At 50.4% G+C, this 21224-nt stretch overlaps 1 protein-coding gene across 1 annotated transcript in view; it reads left to right on the plus strand.

Annotated features, from left to right (window-relative positions):
- mdga2a (MAM domain containing glycosylphosphatidylinositol anchor 2a) overlaps nt 1-21224 on the plus strand; it is a 51892-nt gene that overhangs the window by 15066 nt on the left and 15602 nt on the right. The window contains exons 3-9 of the mRNA XM_084678053.1: nt 682-856; nt 3106-3302; nt 3477-3609; nt 3785-4054; nt 8149-8478; nt 11143-11436; nt 16228-16500. Coding sequence (XP_084534179.1) covers nt 682-856; nt 3106-3302; nt 3477-3609; nt 3785-4054; nt 8149-8478; nt 11143-11436; nt 16228-16500 — 1672 coding nt within the window. The remainder of the gene's footprint in view (nt 1-681; nt 857-3105; nt 3303-3476; nt 3610-3784; nt 4055-8148; nt 8479-11142; nt 11437-16227; nt 16501-21224) is intronic.

The following is a 21224-nucleotide window of genomic DNA, read 5'->3' on the forward strand; positions in this document are numbered from 1 at the left end:
TACGCTCCAAAAGGCTGCTTTAAAGAATATTGACATTTATATGCTATTGTGTCAGAGCCCTACTGTGCATATCTCCTTTAGTCCCAGGTCTTGAGCATGCCTTTCAGAAGGGGGGATAGCCCGCATGGCATGGAGCAGTTTCATATGACCCTCCATAATGGCTAATGCCTGTTAGACACATGTAGCTACCTCTGGAGGAATCTCACAAGACTGCCTGATCAATGTTTGATGACCTCTCATCAGTCCATGGGGCTGAACACTGACACGCATGGGCAAACACACAGACCCATCCATCCAGACAGCACTCCTTCCTAAACAACTATCCACAAAAGCTGTTGTGACACCAGTTTAGACTTTCTGGGACTTACAATACTGCACTGTATGAAATATGAAGACGTGCAGTAACAAAACAGCCCTTTTTTGCATGGATGTGTGTGTTACTGGCTGACCTGATTACCTCTGGTCCTCCAGCCTGCCGTCCACATTTAATCCTCTCTTACCAGATGTCCATTCTATCTTTATCTACCTTTCCCCTCCTCCCCCCTCCCCCCCCTCCTCCCCCCTGGGGCTCACCCCTCACCCCAACCCCCCCGCCCCCTCTGGACCTGACCTTCATCCCTGAACCCTATACCGCCCCCCCCCCCCCCCCCAACCACCCCCTCCTTCCCTCTCCCCCCTCAGGTCCGTTGGACCAAGACAGCAGGCAGCGCGTCTGATCGCTTCCAGGACTCCAGCGTGTTCAACGAGACGCTGCGCATAGCCAAGATCCAACGGCACCAGGGAGGACGCTACTACTGCAAGGCTGACAACGGCCTAGGCTCGCCTGCCATCAAGTCCATACGCGTTGACGTGTATTGTGAGTGGGCTGCGAGCATACACACACACACACACACACGCACCCACGCGCACAAACACGCTGACGTACACCACCCCAGCTAACACACACTATAGCTCCTGATTATTGTCAGTTTGACCTTTCCGTGTGTGTGCATAGTTAAATGTATGTTTATGTATAGGGAGTGATTGTTTTAGCTACAGTATACATCTGAAACTAATTAATCACTCTGATATGACAGTCTTGATCGCAGAGGATAATTGTGAATTGATTCTCGTGACATTTTGCTGTTATGATACGATTCAGCACATTTCAGTGCCTCCCCCAACTACTATTTGCATAGCTCTTTCTCAATATGCTGCACGGTTGCTGCAGCTCTTCCGAAACGGCACCCATTTCCAAGATAAATGTCAGACTGAACATATGTTTGATCCTGTCCTCCCTCACGATGAAGAGAAGAGGCTGTCCCACAGATCTCCAAACGCTGCCGTGGGACAGGGAAAACGAAAAGTAAAGACTTGGAAGAAGTGAAGAGTTTAGGAATGTTCCTCACAGTGACAAAAGGAACACAGAGAGAAGAACGCGCCAAGCCGAAAACCCTTGGATAGGTCTGGAGTCCAGAGCTGACCCAGATACTGGCTGGCGTGGAGCGCAGCGAGGGCATGAATGGCCTCCATGCAAGACCACTCTACATAATTAAACATGCAGAGACGTCGTAATGGGGCTTCACAGGAAGTGAGCCTGGTCAGCCCACGGCACTCTGTCTGTGGAGTGTTTCTGTTTTTATCAAGGTACTTCTCTGCATCCTGAAGTAGACCATAAGAGCCCCTTGGCTCCCCTGTCAAGCACTTTTCTAGTAATTATCAAGCTCTCGCCAAAACCACAGTTTTAAAAGCCCCTCTATCTGGTGGAGTTTCTAAGTGGTTCTTTTCACTGCATTAGTCTCTCTGTCTGTCAAAACTTCTTAAAGCGCCTCGCTTGAGTGTCTGTCTGCACTTGACAATTGACAATTACGGACTGAAGTTGTGGATTCCTGAACTTCTTTCTTACCTCCCTTTCTTCTTCAGGATGGTTTGAAGAGTCTGTCTTTTGATGTTCTACCAGACGGTTCCCACAAATTGGCGATTCTCTGTGCTGATGCCAAAGTGCAGCAGACAAAAAAGAAACATTTCTGTAAATTATATTTAAATGGGAATCCAGTGCCTCATGCGGTATGCTTAGAACAGGCCACGCCGCAACAGAAGACACACAGAATAAATAAATCATGCAAATCTTGCCTGTTGTTAAGAGGTTATATGCTTAAGTGTACGTACCATACAAACCCTGTTTCCCTGTAAGAGGGCAGATTGTGTGAGGAGAGGAGTGGAGTGGAGAGGAGTGGAAAAGAGGAGAGGAGAAGGAAGGGGAGGAAGAGAGGGGAGAAGAGAGGGGAGAAGAGAGGGGAGAAGAGAGGGGAGAAGAGAGGGGAGAAGAGAGGGAGGAAGAGAGGGGAGAAGAGAGGGGAGGAAGAGAGGGGAGGAAGAGAGGGGAGGAAGAGAGGGGAGGAAGAGAGGGGAGGAAGAGAGGGGAGGAAGAGAGGGGAGGAAGAGAGGGGAGGAAGAGAGGGGAGAAGAGAGGGGAGAAGAGAGGGGAGGAAGAGAGGGGAGGAAGAGAGGGGAGGAAGAGAGGGGAGGAAGAGAGGGGAGGAAGAGAGGGGAGAAGAGAGGGGAGAAGAGAGGGGAGAAGAGAGGGGAGAAGAGAGGGGAGAAGAGAGGGGAGGAAGAGAGGGGAGGAAGAGAGGGGAGAAGAGAGGGGAGAAGAGAGGGGAGGAAGAGAGGGGAGGAAGAGAGGGGAGGAAGAGAGGGGAGGAAGAGAGGGGAGGAAGAGAGGGGAGGAAGAGAGGGGAGGAAGAGAGGGGAGAAGAGAGGGGAGAAGAGAGGGGAGAAGAGAGTGGAGGAAGAGAGGGGAGGAAGAGAGGGGAGAAGAGAGGGGAGAAGAGAGGGGAGAAGAGAGGGGAGGAAGAGAGGGGAGGAAGAGAGGGGAGGAGAGAGGGGAGAAGAGAGGGGAGGAGAGAGGGGAGAAGAGAGGGGAGAAGAGAGGGGAGGAGAGAGGGGAGAAGAGAGGGGAGGAGAGAGGGGAGAAGAAAGTGTCGGCTGACCACTCCGTCTAACCCTACAACAAGTGACAAAAACTGTTCCTAGTTAGCTTGATGTCATTAAAATACCCTCACTGCAAACCAGAAGAGACTGGGTAACCAAACCCTCCCTCCCTCCCTCCCTGCCTCCCTGCAGTCCTGGATGATCCGGAGGTTACGGTACACCAGAGTATAGGCGAGGCCAAGGAGCAGTTCTACTACGAGAGGACCGTGTTCCTGCGCTGCGTGGCCAACTCCAACCCTCCTGTCCGCTACAGCTGGCGCCGCGGACGAGAGTTCCTCTCCCAGGGCTCGGACAAGGGAGTGGAGATCTATGAACCATTCTTCACACAGGTGAGACTTGACATGACTTCCGCCTTGTCTAGGAATTGCTCTTCACACAGGTGAGACCGCCACACCTCAGTCTGGGTGTCATCTTGTATTACTCAATGCTTTCACACAAAAAAAATGGTGCTGAATGGCACACCCTTGACCTTTTGACCTGACTGCCGTGCTGTGGTCTCACAGGGGGAAACCAAGATCCTGAAGCTGAAGAACCTCCGTCCTCAGGACTACGCCAACTACAGCTGCGTGGCCTCGGTGCGCAGTGTCTGCGGCCTCTCCGACAAGAGCGTGCGCTTCTCCCTCTCCAACAGAACAGGTAGGACCCACAAGTGGACCCACACTCAAAACACATCAGAAACCGGGGAGTTTATCGGGTATATAATATTGAATCTATATTTCATATGTCATGCATTATAAGAGGGGGGTTATTGTTTGCAAACCCAATCTCCTTCCCCTCTGTGCCCCCACCCTCCACCCTCCCAACCCCCCAGCCTCCCCGACCATCAAGCTCCTGGTGGATGACCCCATGGTGGTGAACCCCGGCCAGACGGTGACCCTGGTGTGTGTAACGGCGGGAGGCGAACCCACCCCCACGCTCACCTGGGTCCGCAGCCCCGGCGAGCTTCCCAGGAAGAGTGTCCTGAACGGGGGCACGCTCACCCTGCCGGCCGTCACCCTGGAGGATGCCGGCGTCTACAGCTGTGTGGCCAGCAACAACGTGGGCAACCCTGCGAAGAAGTCCACCAGCATCCTGGTCCGAGGTAGGTAGGGCTGGGTAGGTGTGTGGCTGTCTGTGTGTGTGTGTGTGTGTGTGTGTGTGTGTGTGTAGGGAGGTGAGGGGGTACAGTAGATGGCTCGTATGCATCTACAGCTCTGTGGCTGGTAACAGCACCGGCAGCCCTGCCAGGACCTGGACCAGACTCTTGCCTGTAGTACAGCAGTGCTCAGGGTAGCAGCTATCCCCCTCATCCATCAAAATGGCCAAAGGCAATTGGACAATCTTTAGTCTTTAGTATTGGTTTGAGATTTGACTTGAGTAATTAAACTGTTGCCTGCTCCAACCCTTGCTCAGAGTAAACTCGTATTTAACAGGGTAATTTATGCCATTTGACACATTGAATCAGAGTAGAAGAACATTGCTGAGTTCAGAGAGAGTGTAGAAAGAGTGTGTGTGTGTGAGAGAGAGAGAGAGAGAGAGAGAGAGAGAGAGAGAGAGAGAGAGAGAGGGGGGGGGGGAGACAGAGAGAGAGAGAGAGAGAACTTGAGGAGGAAGGAGTACGGTAGAGCAAAGGGGAAGGGGGGAGGGTGAAAGTTGAGGTTAGAAATCCAGCTTATGTTAGCACTCTCTGAGCCCTGACAGGTATTCCCTGGGCAGTGATGAGCTTCCACTGACAACACCATCAATAAAAGAAAAGCAGCTCGCAGCGAACACACACACACACACACACAAGCTATCACATTACTGGTACAGGCTGAGGATAAAAGCACCAAGTATCTGGAGAGGCCAATAGTGTGCTGTGCGGAGGGCTTTTTGGTTGACGGTGCAGGGGGAGAAATGACCTGACATTGTGGTTTATAACTTATTTATCAGTGGGGGTGGCGGTGGTGGTGGTGGTGGTGGTGGTGGTGGGGGGGCAGCGTTTGAGTGTGTGTGCGCGTGTGTGTGTGCGCGCTGCTGACCGTGCAGCCTTGCCACAAGATCTCACCTCTCTTTATTTATTTAGTCAAATCATCCTGGCGGCTTGCTCCTCTTCAAGACCGGTAGAACAGACACGCTAAGTGACCAAGGTCTAACACAGCAAACACTGCAGTCTATAGCCTCCATCATGGGACACCTGAGCACGTCAATCTTCAAAGAATCTGCGTTGATGTGAGATTGTGGATGTGTGTACTGTGGGGGACAAGTGTGTTTTCTTTCTGTCTGTGTTGTATGTGCGTGCGTGGGACTAAGAAAGAGACTGACTCATCAGAAAGGACCAGATCAATTCTCTTCCTCCTCCACTGTTTGTGCAGCTAATTGATGCGAGGAGCGATACTGAAGAAACCATCCTCATTAAAACAGGTTGAGGGACTACCAGAGAGGCTATGCAACTGTCATGTTCGGTGGCACATGCAACTGTAAGAGAGAGTGGGGTGCATCAGTGTGTGTGAGGGCGTCAGGTTGGGCCTAACCCTCAGCCGTTGACAGCCTGTTCCATGTTGAAGATGTAAACAGCTTTGGGGGGGGTGTCAGATGAAAGGTACTTGTAGAGACGAGCACGAGCGAGGCTCATGCTAAAAGCAGTGGATTCCTCTGTTTCTCCCAGTCTCTCAGCCAGGCTGACATGGACCTGCAGGAGAAACCTGTTCAAAGCCTGTTCTTCACAGTTAGCTACAAGTCAGGATGGATAAACAGCTTTGTCCAGATTAACACAGTTACTCAGATCAAACCCCAATCCACGTGCTACTACAGAGAGAGATAGAGAGAGTAAGACAGAGAGAGAGAGAGATAGAGAGTGAGAGAGAGAGAGAGAGAGAGAGAGAGAGAGAGAGCATGTCTATAAAGATTACCCCCTTCATCTCTCTCCTCTCACACTGCAAGTGCAATAAAGACCGTGTTTACGTCTCATAATGGCAGCTCACTAGCATTATGCAGCTCATCTAAAGATAACATTTCAGCAAAATTGCCGTATTGATGAAGTGCGAGAAATGGGGAACAGAAGAGAGAGAGAAAGACAGAGAGAGAGAGAGAGAGAGTGTGTGAGAGAGAGAGTGTGTGTGAGAGAGAGAGTGTGTGAGAGTGTGTGAGAGAGAGAGAGAGAGAGAGAGAGAGTGTGTGTGAGAGAGAGAGAGTGTGTGAGAGTGTGTGAGAGTGTGTGAGAGAGAGAGAGAGAGAGAGAGAGAGAGAGAGAGAGAGAGAGAGAGAGAGAGAGAGAGAGAGAGAGAGAGAGAGAGAGAGAGAGAGAGAGAGAGAGAGAGAGAGAGAGAGAGAGAGAGAGAGAGAGAGAGAGAGAGAGAGAGAGAGAGAGAGAGAGAGAGATAGAGAGATAGAGAGATAGAGAGATAGAGAGATAGAGAGATAGAGAGATAGAGAGATAGAGAGAGAGAGAGCAGCCATAACAGTCGGGTACACTCTATGGTGAACGTAGATATTTCTAGTACAGTACACAGCCTACTGTCACCCCTCCCTGTCGCTATAGGAACTTGTTCAGATCTGATGCCAGCATGTTAATCAACATGTTAATCAGATCTCATAAAAGTTGTTCCTAAATTATTTACGTTGGTGGGGCTCACAGTGCATCATATTTCCATTAATGACTTGTAAATGAGCCTTGGTGTGAGAAAGAGGAAAAGAGAAAGAGAGAGAGAGAGAGTGCCAGACTCTGGCCCAGAACACATCAGAGCCAACTAGAGTCGTAGCCAATTCTAGAGCCTCCATTTGGAGTGCAGCAGACTGTCTGTGTGTATACGTGTGTGTGTGTGTGTGGGACGTGCACTTCATGCTCGACAGGTAGAGACCCTGAGCAGAGATGGCACGGTTACGCATCTAAAAACTTGAACACAGATAGTTCAACCCCCACTCAATGTATCATATCTCTGATGGTGGATATCCACCTCCTCTGTGTGTATACCCACACGCAGGACTCATTGTTGTCTAGATTAGATACTGAGGTAACAGTAGGTGTGGACTTGAAGAGGTATGTTATTACTGTATGCTAATGAGGTCGTCGTGCCTGCTGTGTTTGCTGTATTGTGGTGTGTGTGTGTGTGTGTGTGTGCCAGTAGGGATGACGTGTCTGTCTCTCGATGCTGTGTTGGTAAAACTTTTTCTTATGTAACATCTAGACTCCAGGTGGAGGTCATTATGCACAAATGAGTACGTTGAACTCAGCCGGAACTGGTTTCTTTTTGCAAGGGGGGGGGTCTACTCAAAGAGCCAGTACATGGGGGTGTGGGCGTGGCATGTCTTGGGGTTTTTCTGGGGGTGGAGGGTGGGAGGGTGGAGGGTGGAGGGTGGGAGGGTGAAGGGTGGAGGGTGGGAGGGTGGACGTTGGGAGGGTGGAAGGTGGAGGGTGCAGTCTGCTGCCCTGAGCCGGATCAACACCACGGGGCCTTGTACTCCCCCAAAACTGTGTGAGGGAGAGGTTTGTGTCTTGTCTGTCAGGGGTGTGTGTCCTCCCTGATGGGGAGGTGGGGATGGAGCCGTCCCCTGTCTCCTGTTCTCTGATTAATGAGGACAATAACAAGCTGCACCCACGCAGAACAGCAGCTGCACTTCCTGGTCAGTAGGCAGTTGTATATCCTGTCACAAGATAAATAGAGGACTTAATAGCGGCCAAGAAAATAGGACTAACCATTAATATAGTTTTCTGTTGGAGTATTTTTATCCGCTGTTCATAACTGTGTACAGTATGTTTGTGCCCCTTGGAAGATTCTATTATAAAGAGTCTATTTCAGCTCAGTGGTGTTATCAGAATGTGGGTGGGATCCCAGTGGAACAAGAGAACAACCTCGCTCCTGTTTGTGCTGTGTTCATAGTTTTCATGTATTTATGATGCGGTTGGCTGGCCATGTAATATTTCACTAATTCCACTCATGTCGCAGGTGAGGTAGTGTATCTTGGAATGGGGCTTGGGGAAATTATTTTTGAGTGTAGAGGGTTCTGCATTAGAGCATGTACAGCATTGAACAGTGTTTGTGTGTGTGTGTGGCTGGTGTGGAGGGGGGGTTGTTCATCTGAATACCAGCCCTGTCCTCCTGCTTGCGCTCTCTCTCTCTCTCTCTCTCTTTCTCTCTCTTGCTCGCTCTCGCTCTCGCTCTCGCTCTCTCTCTGTCCCTCTAATCCTCTAATCTCTTCTATTTCCACGTCCTTCAGGCCTGAGGAAAGGTCGTTTCTGGATCACCCCTGACCCCTACCACAACGACGACAACATCCAGATCGGCCGCGAGGTCAAGATCTCCTGCCAGGTGGAGGCCACGCCCCCTGAGGAACTGATGTTTAGCTGGCTGAAGAACGGACGTCCGCTGCGCAGTTCGGAGCGCATGGTCATCACCCACACCGACGCTGAGGTCTCCCCCGGCACCACCAACCTGGACATCATCGACCTCAAATTCACCGACTTCGGCACGTACACCTGCGTGGCCTCATTGAGGAACGGCGGCATCCCGGAAATCAGCATCGACGTCAACATCTCGTCCACGACAGGTGAGAGGTCCCGGAGAACACTACTACTTCTCGAGCTGTTGACCTTTTCTCGAACTGTTGACCTGTTTTAGAACAGTTGACCTTTTCTAGAACTCTTGAACTTTTCTTGAACCGTTGACCTTTTCTCGAACTGTTGACCTTTTCTAAGGCTGTTGACCTGTTCTCGATAGGTTGAGGTTTGGTTCTTCTTTCCTACCTAATGGTGGTCCAGGACTGTCTTCTACTGGAGGGCTGTAGAGGTCTAGTCCCTCTGTCCTACCATGTCCTAGTCCAGTTCTGGAGGACTTTAGAGGTGTGACTCCTGTCTTACTTTGCTGGATCCAGTCCAGTAGTCCTCTGCTGTTTTCTTAGTCTGCGTCCTTGACTACTTTCACTTGAACATTCATCTCTGAGGAACTGATTGGTTTGAAAGCTTCTCTGACAACTTGATAGTTGCTTTATTATCCCGAAGGAGAGGGGAGGAAGAGGATGAAGAGGATAATGACGAAGAAGAGTCTGAAGCTGTCACTTGAGTGTGTGACAGGAGTAAGGACACACAATGTCAAGGAGGTAGATGTAAAAGACACACAACCACACACACACGCACACACAAACACACACACAATCGCCAACACACACTCAAATTCAGTTTTTCTACCTGATCCTCCACTGTCATCATAGCAGCATAATAAGATCCAGTCGCTTTGATCCCAACAGGAGTGTTGTCACGCCAACTCGCCTGTAATCAGGATCCATCCACTCAATCAGCTCCAGCTCAGTGTTAATTGGTGTCGAAGTACTGCTGATATTTTCTAGCACATGTATACTTCAAACCCTCATGGTTATTTACAGCCTGACTGTGCTGGGTCACCTGTGTAAACTTGTCTGATCATCTCCCAGTGTGTGTGTGTGTGTGTGTGTGTGTGTGTGTGTGTGTGTGTGTGTGTGTGTGTGTGTAAATAGTGCATACTTCACACAGCTTAATGGCAGGCAAACTGATCCACTCTAAGATGTACATCTATGAACATGTTTAGACAATTTATGTTTAAATGCTCAGGAGAGATGAGAGACAGAGATGAGAGACGGCACGTAGAAGCACAGTTATCGTAACCCTCCCTCCAATTCCCCCCCCCCTCTCTCTCTCTCCCTCCCCCATGCTCTCTCTCTCTCTGGTGGGGGTTCTGACAGCCAGATAGAGTGGGAGCTAACCTCAGAACACTCAGTGAGATGGACATGTGATCGTTGTTGGGCCATTAGAGCTACTTAATGGAAGAGCACAGAGTCTATTAACCAATTCCAGTAGAACCTTCTAGACCTGCCCTGAAAGCTGGAAGAGGCCTGCTAGTGTGGTCTAACCTCGAGAGAATACACACATGCATACAGGAAAGCACACACACTTATACACACACACTCACACCTATACACACACCCAGGTTTCTGGAGCAGGTTTCCTGCAGGGCCTTACGTAACCCAGTGCTGGTGGTGGCAGTGGGGGGGTGTGTGCATGCATGCGTGAAAAAAATGTATGTGTAAGTTTCTGTCCCCTCTAACAATCCCCTCTATCTAGCTGTCTGGATGTGTTAGTAAGGCTTTGGGCCTGTCTTTGACTCAGTGTTAGACTTTGTTGTCCCATCCCTGTCCCATAGCCAATGGAGCAGAACATAACAAGCTGCAGTAACGCCCCACAGCAGCACAGCAGGAGCACAGTGCTGGGCTGCTGGTGCCCACGGCCAGGCCTGGAGGGGAACAGAACCCACAGCCTAAAACTGAGAGGACTCTACTGATCTACATGACTGACCTGAGACCGCGTGTCTCCGAGGCAGTGCTTTATCACCTCTCTTAGTTCTGCCTTTGTACTTCCTGCGTCAACGCGATGTCTCTGATGACAAGTCTCTGTTTCTCGCTCCCTCCATTTCTTCCCCTCTCTTTCGTTCCCTTCCTCTCTCTTCCCTCCCTCTCTCTCTTCCTCCCTCCCTCTCTCTTCCCTCCCTCTCTCTCTTCCTCCCTCCCTCTCTCTTCCCTCCCTCTCTCTCTTCCTCCCTCCCTCTCTTCCCCCCTCTCTCTGTACCTTCCTCTCTCTCTCTCCTCCTCTCTGTTCCTCCCTCCCTCTCTCTCCTCCTCTCTGTTCCTCCCTCTCTCTCCTCCTCTTCCTCCCTCCCTCTCTCTTCCCCCCTCTCTCTGTACCTCCCTCCCTCTCTCTCCTCCTCTCTCTCCCTCCCTCCCTCTCTCTCCTCCTCTCCCTCCCTCTCTCTCCTCCTCTCCCTCTCTCCTCCTCCCTCCCTCCCTCCCTCCCTCCCTCCCTCCCTCCCTCCCTCCCTCCCTCCCTCCCTCCCTCCCTCCCTCCCTCCCCCCCTCCCTCCCTCCCTCCCTCCCTCCCTCCCTCCCTCCCCCCCCCCCCCCCTCCCTCCCTCCCTCCCTCCCTCCCTCCCTCCCTCCCTCCCTCCCTCCCTCCCTCCCTCCCTCCCTCCCTCCCTCCCTCCCTCCCTCCCTCCCTCCCTCCCTCCCTCCGTCTCCCCCTCTCTCTCCCCCTCTCCCTCTCTCCCTTCCTCTCTCTCCTTCTCTCCCTCCTCTATCTCCCCCTCTCTCTCCCCCTCTCCCTCCCTCCCTCCCTCCGTCCCTCCCTCTCTCTCCTCCTCTCCCTCCCTCCCTCTCTCTCCTCCTCTCCCTCTCTCCCGGTGTCTCCAGTCCCTCCAGAGCTGACGGTGCCCAGGGGGAAGTCCTCCCTGGTGGTCCAGGAGGGGGAGACGGTGGAGCTGCAGTGTCTGGTCTCTGGCAAGCCCAAGCCCATCATCCTCTGGTCCCGGGCCGACAAGGAGGCGGCCATGCCCGACGGAGCCATGACCACCGAGAGCTACGACGGCGTGCTGCGTATCCTCAACGTTTCCAGGGAGTTGACGGGAACCTACCGTTGCCAGACCAGTCAGTACAACGGCTTCAACGTCAAACCCCGCGAGGCCCTCATCGAGCTGGTGGTGCAGTGTGAGTGGCCTGGAGGGGTCTCCTATGTCTGCTGCATCTCCTTCCTGTCCCACACATCCTCATTTCCTGTCTGCTATCTACCATTTAAGTCTCATCTTCTGTGTTCTACCATCTAGCTCTCATAGCGGTTTTCAGATCCCTCATGCGGATAAAAAGAGATGGGGGGGAAAAGAGATAAATGGATAGAAAGGTAAATAGATAGATGGATGGATGATTTGATACTACTAGAGAGGGAGAGGTGGAGAGAGAATCAATGTCGACCCACATCCTGTATCATTCACAAGGTTTGATATGAATTTCAACCTTGGGTGCTGAAAACAGGCGTGTGTCCACCTCTGGGATTCTCCTATTAGCCCAGGGTGGGAGGTTCATGGGTCCTAATCAGCTGCCCACCATCCATCCACCCGCAAAGGAAATGTTCCTCGCAAAACCTCGACGCCCTGCAAAGAACGATGGGTAGGTGTTCCTGTCCATTAGTGGGAGTGGTTTGCTTGTGTTCAGGAGAAGAGGCAGCAGGACTGAGAGCATTTTGGAGAGGGAGGTGGTGGTGGGGGGGGGGGGGGGTAGGGGATGTAATCATATAATCCATAATGTAAATTGCCCTTGGTGTATGTAACCTGGTGGAGTGGGGTTGGGATGAATGGTGTACAGGAGCGAGCTGGTGGAATGAATTACTGCTTTATAAGTGTGAAGCGAAAAAGGATATGAGAGAAGAGGAGAGGACATGAGAGGAAAGGAGAGGTGATGCAGCAGGCTGCCTGGTGGAAATCCAGAGCCTCTCTCGCTCAGATCACCGCTTCTCACTTCCTGGTGTCATAACTCCTCCGAAAAATCTGTCTGCCTCCCCCTGCTCACACACCACTGGTGCACACTGTGAGTAAAGAATGAGCCAGAGTAGCTGTGTGTGTGTGTGTGTGTGTGTGTGTGTGTGTCACTATGGCTCACCAGGACCATTGCCCAGTAGTGTGAGTCAGCCAAGGATGATCCCTGTGGGCAGCTTGTTCTCTACGCTGTGCCCCACTCTGCCAGAGGGAGAGGAGGGATGAGACCAGCCCCACCACCGGCCACCCAGAGGAGAGAACACACAGAGGAGGGAACCGGGGGAGAGAGAGAGAGAGAGAGAGAGAGACCTGCACTTATCTGTTCAGGAAAGCCAAATGGGAAACCAAAGCCTTTTTGCAGTTCATGCACATATGTGGCTCTGCGTTCAATCTTTGTCTCTCATCACTCTATCGTTTGTGTCTTTTCTCATCCCATTTATGTTGCATGTGAAGATGTGTGTGTGTGTGTGTGTGTGTAAAGGTTTTCGTGTGCGTGTGTGAGTGCATGTGAGTCACGATTCTTTGGTTAGCCATTTTAACTGTTCTCATTATGTAACTCCTGCAGCGACTGTCCTTGAGAGTCGGCATGTAAGGTGAAGTTAGTATGAAGGCAGCAGGCCATGGTATTATACACACATTGAGTAGATGGGCTCTGATTTACTGCTGCTTGTCTGCAGACAGCGTACACAATATAACCCCCCGTAGGTCAGTATGCAAAACATTGTGAATGATTGTGTGTGTATGGGTGTGTGGGGGGGATTCCATGTGTGTTTGTCCCAGCCTCCTATAACACATTGTCAAGACATTATGCTTCCATTGACAATAAAGGCTAGGCTACATTAGATTAGGCTAGGCTATGCTAGGGTAGGGGATAATCCTTGTCCACAAGCCTCATTACTGGTGGTGGAGCTGGGCACCAGAGTGAGCCTTTGGCTGTGTGGGTTTTTGTGTGTGTATGTTTGTGTGTGTGTGTGTGTGTCCACGCTGGGTACCAGTGTGTGTGTGCCCACGCTGGATACCAGTGTGGGCCCCTGGATGATGTCTTTGTACTTCCATCTCTGACAGCTGAGGCTGCTCCACAGCAGAGTCCATGGGGGCGGGAGGCGGGATGGAGAGAGGGATGAGAGTAAAGAGGACCGTGGAGGAAGGGGGGGAGCAGTGAGAGAAAAGACAGGTTTGGGGATGTGGTTCTGCAGATGGATTGAGACGGGAACAGGAGCGAGAGAAGGAGAGGGAGAAAAAAAAAGAAGGATAGACCGCAATTTGGACTGGAGGATAAAGAAAAAAGAGAGGGGAGGAGGCGCGGCAGGATGTTGTCACAGTCACCAGGGAGGTAGAAAGATTGCCCTGGATATGCCCATGCTTTAAGCCCCCAGATCAGCATTACTCTGTTATATTGGTAATGAAATGAAAATAGGCTTCTTTTTTCTCTCTCTCTCATCCATCTCATTCCACTCTCCATCTCTCTCTCTCAATCCCTCCATCCCCTCCTCCTCCCCCACAGCTGTCCCTCCCCCTTGGTGACGCCATGGCGACTAGCCATCTGTTGAGGAAGAATGTGTGTGTATCCACAGTAGTGTGTTAAACCAGGGCAGCGTTTAACCAAAGATTTAAATAGAATTAATTACATTTTACAGTCAACTACAATGGCTGCATATGTAACCACTGTATGAGGAAAGTGGAATGAATCCCTCTTCCAGTGGTACTCTTTCTGATATTGATTCGCATTTCGCCATTTCTTGCTTACATCAGAAATGCACACCTCTCGTTGTGGTTCATACAGGATCATGATGTGAGCTGAAGACATTGACTATGGCTGACCAGTTTAATCCAGTTACGCAAGCGCGTGATTGCTATTGGACACACACACACACACACACACACACACACTCACTGATACAGCACAAACCACCAGGGTTCAGGGAATATGTAAAGGTGTAAAGGGATGAACTGCTCTCATGACTAACAACAACCTAACCATGAGTCTAGGCTGGTCAAGACAGGAGCAGATGTTAGACACACCCCCATCATTCCTGCCTGGCCTTGAGCCACAGTTGCCAGATCTACAGACTCCAGACCCACTCAGTCTTAATTGAATACTCCCAGGTGACATACGTGAACCCAATTAACACTTATCTCCCCCCTTAGTGCAGAGCGGAGACACTTGCCCTTTTTGTCCCTCCTCTCCCTCCATCCCTCGTTTCCACCTCAGTCCATCTCCTACGACACCTTATCAACTTGAGGGTTAATAGGATCTATTGGCCAGGGTACAAGCTAAACACTGACAAAGACGTAATTATGACGTGTGTGTGACTATGTGTATCTGTACGTGTGTGTGTGCGTGCGTGTGCAGTTTAGCAGAAACTGAGTCGGGGGCCATAGAGGGCATGCTGGCTTTGTTCGAGATTTCCAACTTCCTTAAAGGAGAGCTACGTGTGTGTGTGTGTGTGTGTGTGGGGGAGCATGTTTGTGTGGGCAGGGGTTAGAACGGATTGTTCCAGGCATGCTAACTGTAAAGGTCAATGCCCATACTTGTCACTTTCACACCTACTTTTTGTTTGTGATGTGGCATCTGACTTTGTAGCGGTGTTTGTGCATGCGTGTGTCTGTGTGCATGTCGGTGCAGATAGTGTAGTCCTGCAGTCGCTAGCATTCTCCAAACTTCAGGTGAATTGTCTGGAACATTGATAGGAAGCTGATGATTATTTATGTGCTATTTGCAGTCTAATGTGTGGAAGTCAGGTGGCTGAGCGGGTAGAGCATCGGCTAGTAATCTGAAGGTTGCCAGTTCGAATCCCGGGTGGTGCACATGTTGTTGTGTCCTTGGGCACTTCACCCTACTTGCCTTGGGGCAACTGGAGCGACTTACAGAACGACTGTAAGTCGCTCCGGAAAAGAGCGTCTGCTAAATCACTAAATGTAATGTCTAATGAAGAGATAATTACAGCCGTTCTCCGACACTCACTGCCACCCTCGCACATCCGTTCCTTCAGCATCACTCCAAACCCAACCAACCAAGATCACGTCTCCCTCTGAAAAATACCCAATTATTACTACTTTAAGCATTTCATCTTTGCCTGCAATTATTTTTTCGTCCAGTAATACAAAATAGAAAATGTGCTCTGAAGCGTATTGATGTTCACCCTTGTAGCACGCTATCCTACACTATGCTAATCTACCCCGATCCAGCCTATAACAAGCATTAGGGATAGAGAGTTGGCCAAGAGGGCTTTAGGGAGGGAAGAGAGAAGATTAGAAGTATGTAGAATGAAGTCTAGAAGTATGTGGAGTATCATCTGCTCTGAAGTGGCACTCAGATCTTTTGTGAACCAGGCCGTTTTTTCTTTGAACTAAATGAAAACAGTCCCTAAGGAATCCACCTCTTCCCTCTACTCCTCCGCCCTACTCCAGTTCTTCCATCTCTTCTTCCAGCTTCTTCGCCCATATCCTTCTTCTCTCTCTACCCCCTCCTCGTCCACTTCATCCTCCTCTTCACCCCCCTCTTCCACCAGGAGGCTGTTAGCTGTGCTCCCTCCCACCACAGAGTCAACAGAGGACAGCTCCTCGGAGAGCTCTCTGAATAAGATGGGAGGAGAAAGATGGCCCTTTCTCAAGCCCTGACTGCTCTGCCCATTATATTGCCCTGCGTGGGATAATAATCATAGAATATGATACAGCACTTTAGATGCAGCCCAGCGGTCCCACTCAATTTAGTGCAGAGTCAGGCAGTGGTTTTGAAAGTTTAGCTTTTTTGCATCCAGTCCTCCGTGTCAACTCTCCTCTCGTGTCAGTAGCTCGTTAGACGCCACTGTATTCGTGTATTTGTGTGTGTGTGTCTGTGTGTGCGTGCGTGCATTTGTGGAAAGGTTATGTGCTACACTCAACAAATGTTCATCTAATGTAACTAATCCTGTGTCAATTAGAAACTCACTACAGTAATCTAATCTAAGTCATGTAATCCCAATGGCAGACCCCCCCACGGTGGAGCCGGTGTACACAGAGGTCCGTCAGGGTTTGGGTCGGGCCTTCCTCCTGACCTGCCGTCTGCTCCGGGCTCACCCCGCTCGCGACCTCAAGTACGAGTGGAAGCTGGGGACACGCCTCCTCACTGTGGGCACGTTCAACGATCAGCGCGACGACACAGACTACCAGGTTCGCAGCCTCAACCGCGAGGGATACGGAGAGTACACCTGTGACATCACGAACGAGGCCGGGGCGGGACGCTGCACCTTCCTGGTCACGGGTAAGAGACATGTGACTCAGAGCTTCCTGGGACAGCTCTGCTCTGCTCTCCCCTCTCCTCCTTTCTCCCCTCCCCTCCCTCCCTTCCTCTTCTCCTCCTTTCCTCTCCCCTCCCCTCCCTCCCTTCCTCCCCTCCCTCCCTTCCTCTCCTCCTCCTTTCCTCTCCCCTCTCCTCCTTTCTCCCCTCCCCTCCCTCCCTTCCTCTCCTCCTCCTTTCCTCTCCCCTCTCCTCCTCTCTCCTCGCTGTATTGATTAGGTTCATGTTCTCTTGATGTGAGTGGCTCTCAGCAGACGTAGGCCGCCGCTCCTCGTCGATACAGAGAGACAAGTGCCTTCCACTCTCTGATGAAAGGTTGCCCATGGCGACAGCGACAGGCCTTGTCACCGCTTATAAAGAAGACCGCAGTTCAACGCTTTGACAGCTAATAAGCTGCTTAACAGCCACAAAACACCACCGCTGTGCTATGTCGACACAGCCTGCATAGCATCTAAGTAGGTTAGACACTACTTACATAGTGTGTTTGGTATCAGGGTGGGTCTCTGGGCAGCGACATGCATGCAATGTCAGGGAACTTCCTGTCATATCATTGCTCAGATGTGGCAGCTTGATTTGGGCTTCATTAAGAGGCCCTTCTATCAGAATCATCATCAGCCAATAGGGAGGCAGGACCGGGAGCACAATGGTTCTGACATCACTACAGTCCAGCAGAAAGCACCACTTACTGTTACCACCCCAGTCCTCACTGCTCCAGTCCTGTACAGATAGAGCAGCTGCTATATCCCTGGCCTCCGTCTCTGTGCCTGCCTGACTCTGCACACCAGGATTTGCATCGTCAATGTCCTCCGCTGCACAGCAGGCAGGAAAGAGGATTAGCCCTCGCTCACCAGCATCGTCCTCACCCGCCCACTCCCTCTCTCCTTCCCTCCATCCCTGTACCCTCCATCTTTTCCATATCCTCCTCACCCCTTCCTTCATCCCTTTGAAGGCTTCCCTACATCCTTCGATCCTTCTCACCAGCCTCCTTACTCCCCTCCCTCCTATCTGACCCACTATACTCCTTTCGCCCTTCCCTCTGTCCTCCCTCCACACACCACTTGTCAGCAGTTTAGGGCAGGGTAGAGACCCCCTCTCTGCCTCACCGCTTCTCAGACTGTCACGCAGGCCGTGCATCAGAAATGTGTGGGAGGTCAGATGGCTGAGCAGTTAGGGAATCGGGCTAGTAATCCGAAGGTTGCCGGTTCGATTCCCGGCCATGCGAAATGACATTGTGTCCTTGGGCAAGGCACTTCACCCTACTTGCCTCGGGGAATGTCCCTGTACTTACTGTAAGTCGCTCTGGATAAGAACGTAAATGTAAATGTAAAATGTAATGTGTGTGTCGGGTTAATGTGTGTGTGACTGGATGGTGCTGATGGACTTTGAGTGTGTGAGTGTGTCTAGGTGAAGGTGACTCAGGCGTGTTTCTGTGACAGGCTAAAGAAGTAGGGACACTTGGCATCCATGAAAACATTGGTATGCTGTATAATCCCTGCACTCCCAACTGCACCACTTAATGAACTGTGGTGATGCTGTCTGTTTGACTCCATGATACTCTCAAAGGAGGGAGTGTTAGTGTGACAACCGCTCCTGCTCTGAGGGATTAATCCAGAGATGTGTGTGCTTGTTGGGCCGTTCAGTAACATTAAAAGTTTGGCTTCCTTGAGAAGCCAGTCCTCGGTATGGGGCTGTCAGGAAGACTGCTCCTCCTGGTTCTTCCAGGGCGGTAAAATTATGATGTAACTCGCAGACAACAGGGGGTACTTTATTACGCACAATCTTATTAGCTGAAGAAGCGGATGGTTGCTGGGTCCAGATTCTCCAGGCTGTACTGCAGTGGTGTGGGCAAGTCAGGTCTGAGGCTTGGTGGAGAATTGCTCTACTAACAGAACAGGTGTGTATTAGTTACTACAGTATTGTGAACAGAGAACAGTGTAAATATTAGACAGTTCAATTGTGGCCAGCTGGACTGAAGAGCAAAGAGACAGAAGTGGGTTCACAATAACTTCAACAGGCAGAACACAGCACGGTCCCTCATATAGACAACAACCAACAAGGACTGACAAAGGGAGCAAACGTATATACAGGGCAGGGTGATTACACAATAGACAACAGCTGGGTGATTGGAACGAGACACAGGTGTGCAGGGAGCCGAGAGAGAGAGAGAGAGAGAGAGAGAGAGAGAGAGAGAGAGAGAGAGAGAGAGAGAGAGAGAGAGAGAGAGAGAGAGAGAGAGAGAGAGAGAGAGAGAGAGAGAGAGAGAGAGAGAGAGAGAGAGAGAGAGAGAGAGAGAGAGAGAGAGAGAGAGAGAGAGAGAGAGAGAGAGAGAGAGAGAGAGAGAGAGAGAGAGAGAGAGAGAGAGAGAGAGAGAGAGAGAGACACAAAACGAGACGAGGGCCCCTGTGTAGTTTAATGTTTAATACCCTAATGTCCTGTCTGTCTCCCTGGGTGTGTGTTGCAGTCCTCAGCTGTGTCTACTACCGCACACTTTACGAAGTACACTGCAATACAGTGCACTGCAAAACAGTGCACTTACATATTCAGTGCACTCCGTCGGTGATAAGTGCTGTCTCAAATGGAACACTTACATGAAACACTTGGCGGAAGTGACAGACGCAAATCTGCTCACGACACCCGCGAAAACCTGCCAAAATGGACGTGCTTCTCCACCCCAAGTGGAAAAAGCTCCTGAAAGGGCTCCTCTTCTTCCGCTACGTAGCCAAGATTGCGTCCGTTTAGGGCGAGTAGTGTCCATCGTTGTACACAGTTTGCAGTGTGCCATCCGGGTACTTTCAGTGCACTGAATTCTGCTGGTTTTGTGAGTGAAGCGCCCAAAGCACTGCAAGTCAGTGCTCGAAGTGCACAAGTGTGCGGTAGTAGACACGGCTTAGGACTGCAACACACCCAGGGAGACAGACAGAACATTAGGGTATTAAACATTAAACTACACAGGGGCAAAATGAAACAGACCTTTAACAAGACACAGGTGAACAACATAAACGGGACTAGCCTAGCGCTCTGGGAATGCGGGGCATCACACTTATGCATTGCCAATCTCCGTCCAACTCTGTCGAACATCGCCAAACTCACCCTGGCAGATGCAGAGAAGCTTGTCCACGCCTGTGTCTCCTCCAGGCTGGAGTACTTTAATGCACTCCTCATCGGGATCCCTGGCAAGAGCATGCAGAGACTGCAATACATTCAAAACAGCGCTGCCAGGATCCTGATGAGGGTGCGCAACTACGATCTTATCACCCTCTTCCTGAAAACTCCCCACTGGCTCCCTGTTCCATTCAGAATTCAATTTAAGGTCTCCCTTTGCACCCACCAGCTGCCTTCACGGACATGCCCCCATTTACCTACAGGAACTCCTCTCCCCCCAGACCTCCTCACGCACCCTCCGATCTGCAACCTTACACACCCTTAAAGCCCCTAGAACCAAGCCATACAGCACGATAGGGCTTTTGAGTCTGCTGCGCCCAGGCTGTTGAACGCACTCCCTGACCATCTTAAGGCCCCTCAGATGACAGATTAGGAAACCTAAAAACATATATTTTTGAAAAAGCTTTTCACTAAATGTGTTTTATAGAGTTTGCTTTTAATTATTTATTGACCTTGATTTTATTTTATTTTTTTCGTATTATTAAACTTTGATTCTTTTTAATTTGCTTTGTAGCACTCAGAGATTGCTTGAATATAGAGTGAAATATAAATACAATTTATTATTATTATTATTATACTTTTAAATTAGAAGTAAAGTGTGCTGCAAAAATTGTGAGAATCAGATTGTACTTCCGAATGGCTATTTGCATAGCATAGCAAACAAACCATTGAAATGAAGATTCTAAGCGTCCAATGAACTGACAGCAGACCCCAAAAAACCTTCTTCAGCTACACAGTCTTCCTGCCAGGAGACCGGGGTACCTTCCAGTAGAACACACAGTCCAGCTGCAGTGTTCTGTGTCCTCTCTCTGACCTTGACCGAGAGGCTGGAGTCAGGAGGGCCAGCACAGCCCAGGTCCAGCCCCTGCCTGGGGAGAGGGAGAGAGGGAGGGAGAGAGGGAGGTCAGCCTCCCCGTTTTAAAGTGTTTTTCCACTGGAAAAAGAATGTGCCTTCCTCTCTGTTTTTGTACTGCCCTGACAAATCATAATTATGGAGAAAAAGAGTGTTGTCCTCTTCGACGAGAACGTGGGAGACAACAAACCCGACAGATAGTCCTATTGATCTAGCTGAACCTTTAATAATGTATGATTCAGTCAAACACTATAAAATATTTATGTTTTCATTAAAATCCTCCATCTTCATCTCGCCATGAAAACAATCCAATATTAATGCATCTGGTTTAAAAACATAATGGCCCCCAAACTTAATATAGATTCTATTTTTTACTGTCAATCTTTTTTTAAGGTCAGTACCTCAAGGACAGTACTTTTGTTTGGGAGTTTTGATCGGTATACTTACTATAACAATGTGCTCTGTAGCAATGAGCGACATCTCCATACAGTTAACCTAAACTTAGTCCGTTGCCCCTGGCCTGGAGCCACATGGACAGTGCTTCCTCATCCTAGAATGTGGAGAGAGAGCATGGTCTCTCCTGTGAAATGGTCTTACTTGAAGATCTCACACACGATACTGTCTTTTCCACGCCCCAGTGTGTCCTGGGGCTCAGGTGGAGATAGTGGAGAGC

This window comes from Hypomesus nipponensis, chromosome 3 (genome assembly GCF_054491055.1).
Source record: "Hypomesus nipponensis isolate SF chromosome 3, ASM5449105v1, whole genome shotgun sequence".
In the NCBI taxonomy this organism is placed as follows: Eukaryota; Metazoa; Chordata; class Actinopteri; order Osmeriformes; family Osmeridae; genus Hypomesus; species Hypomesus nipponensis.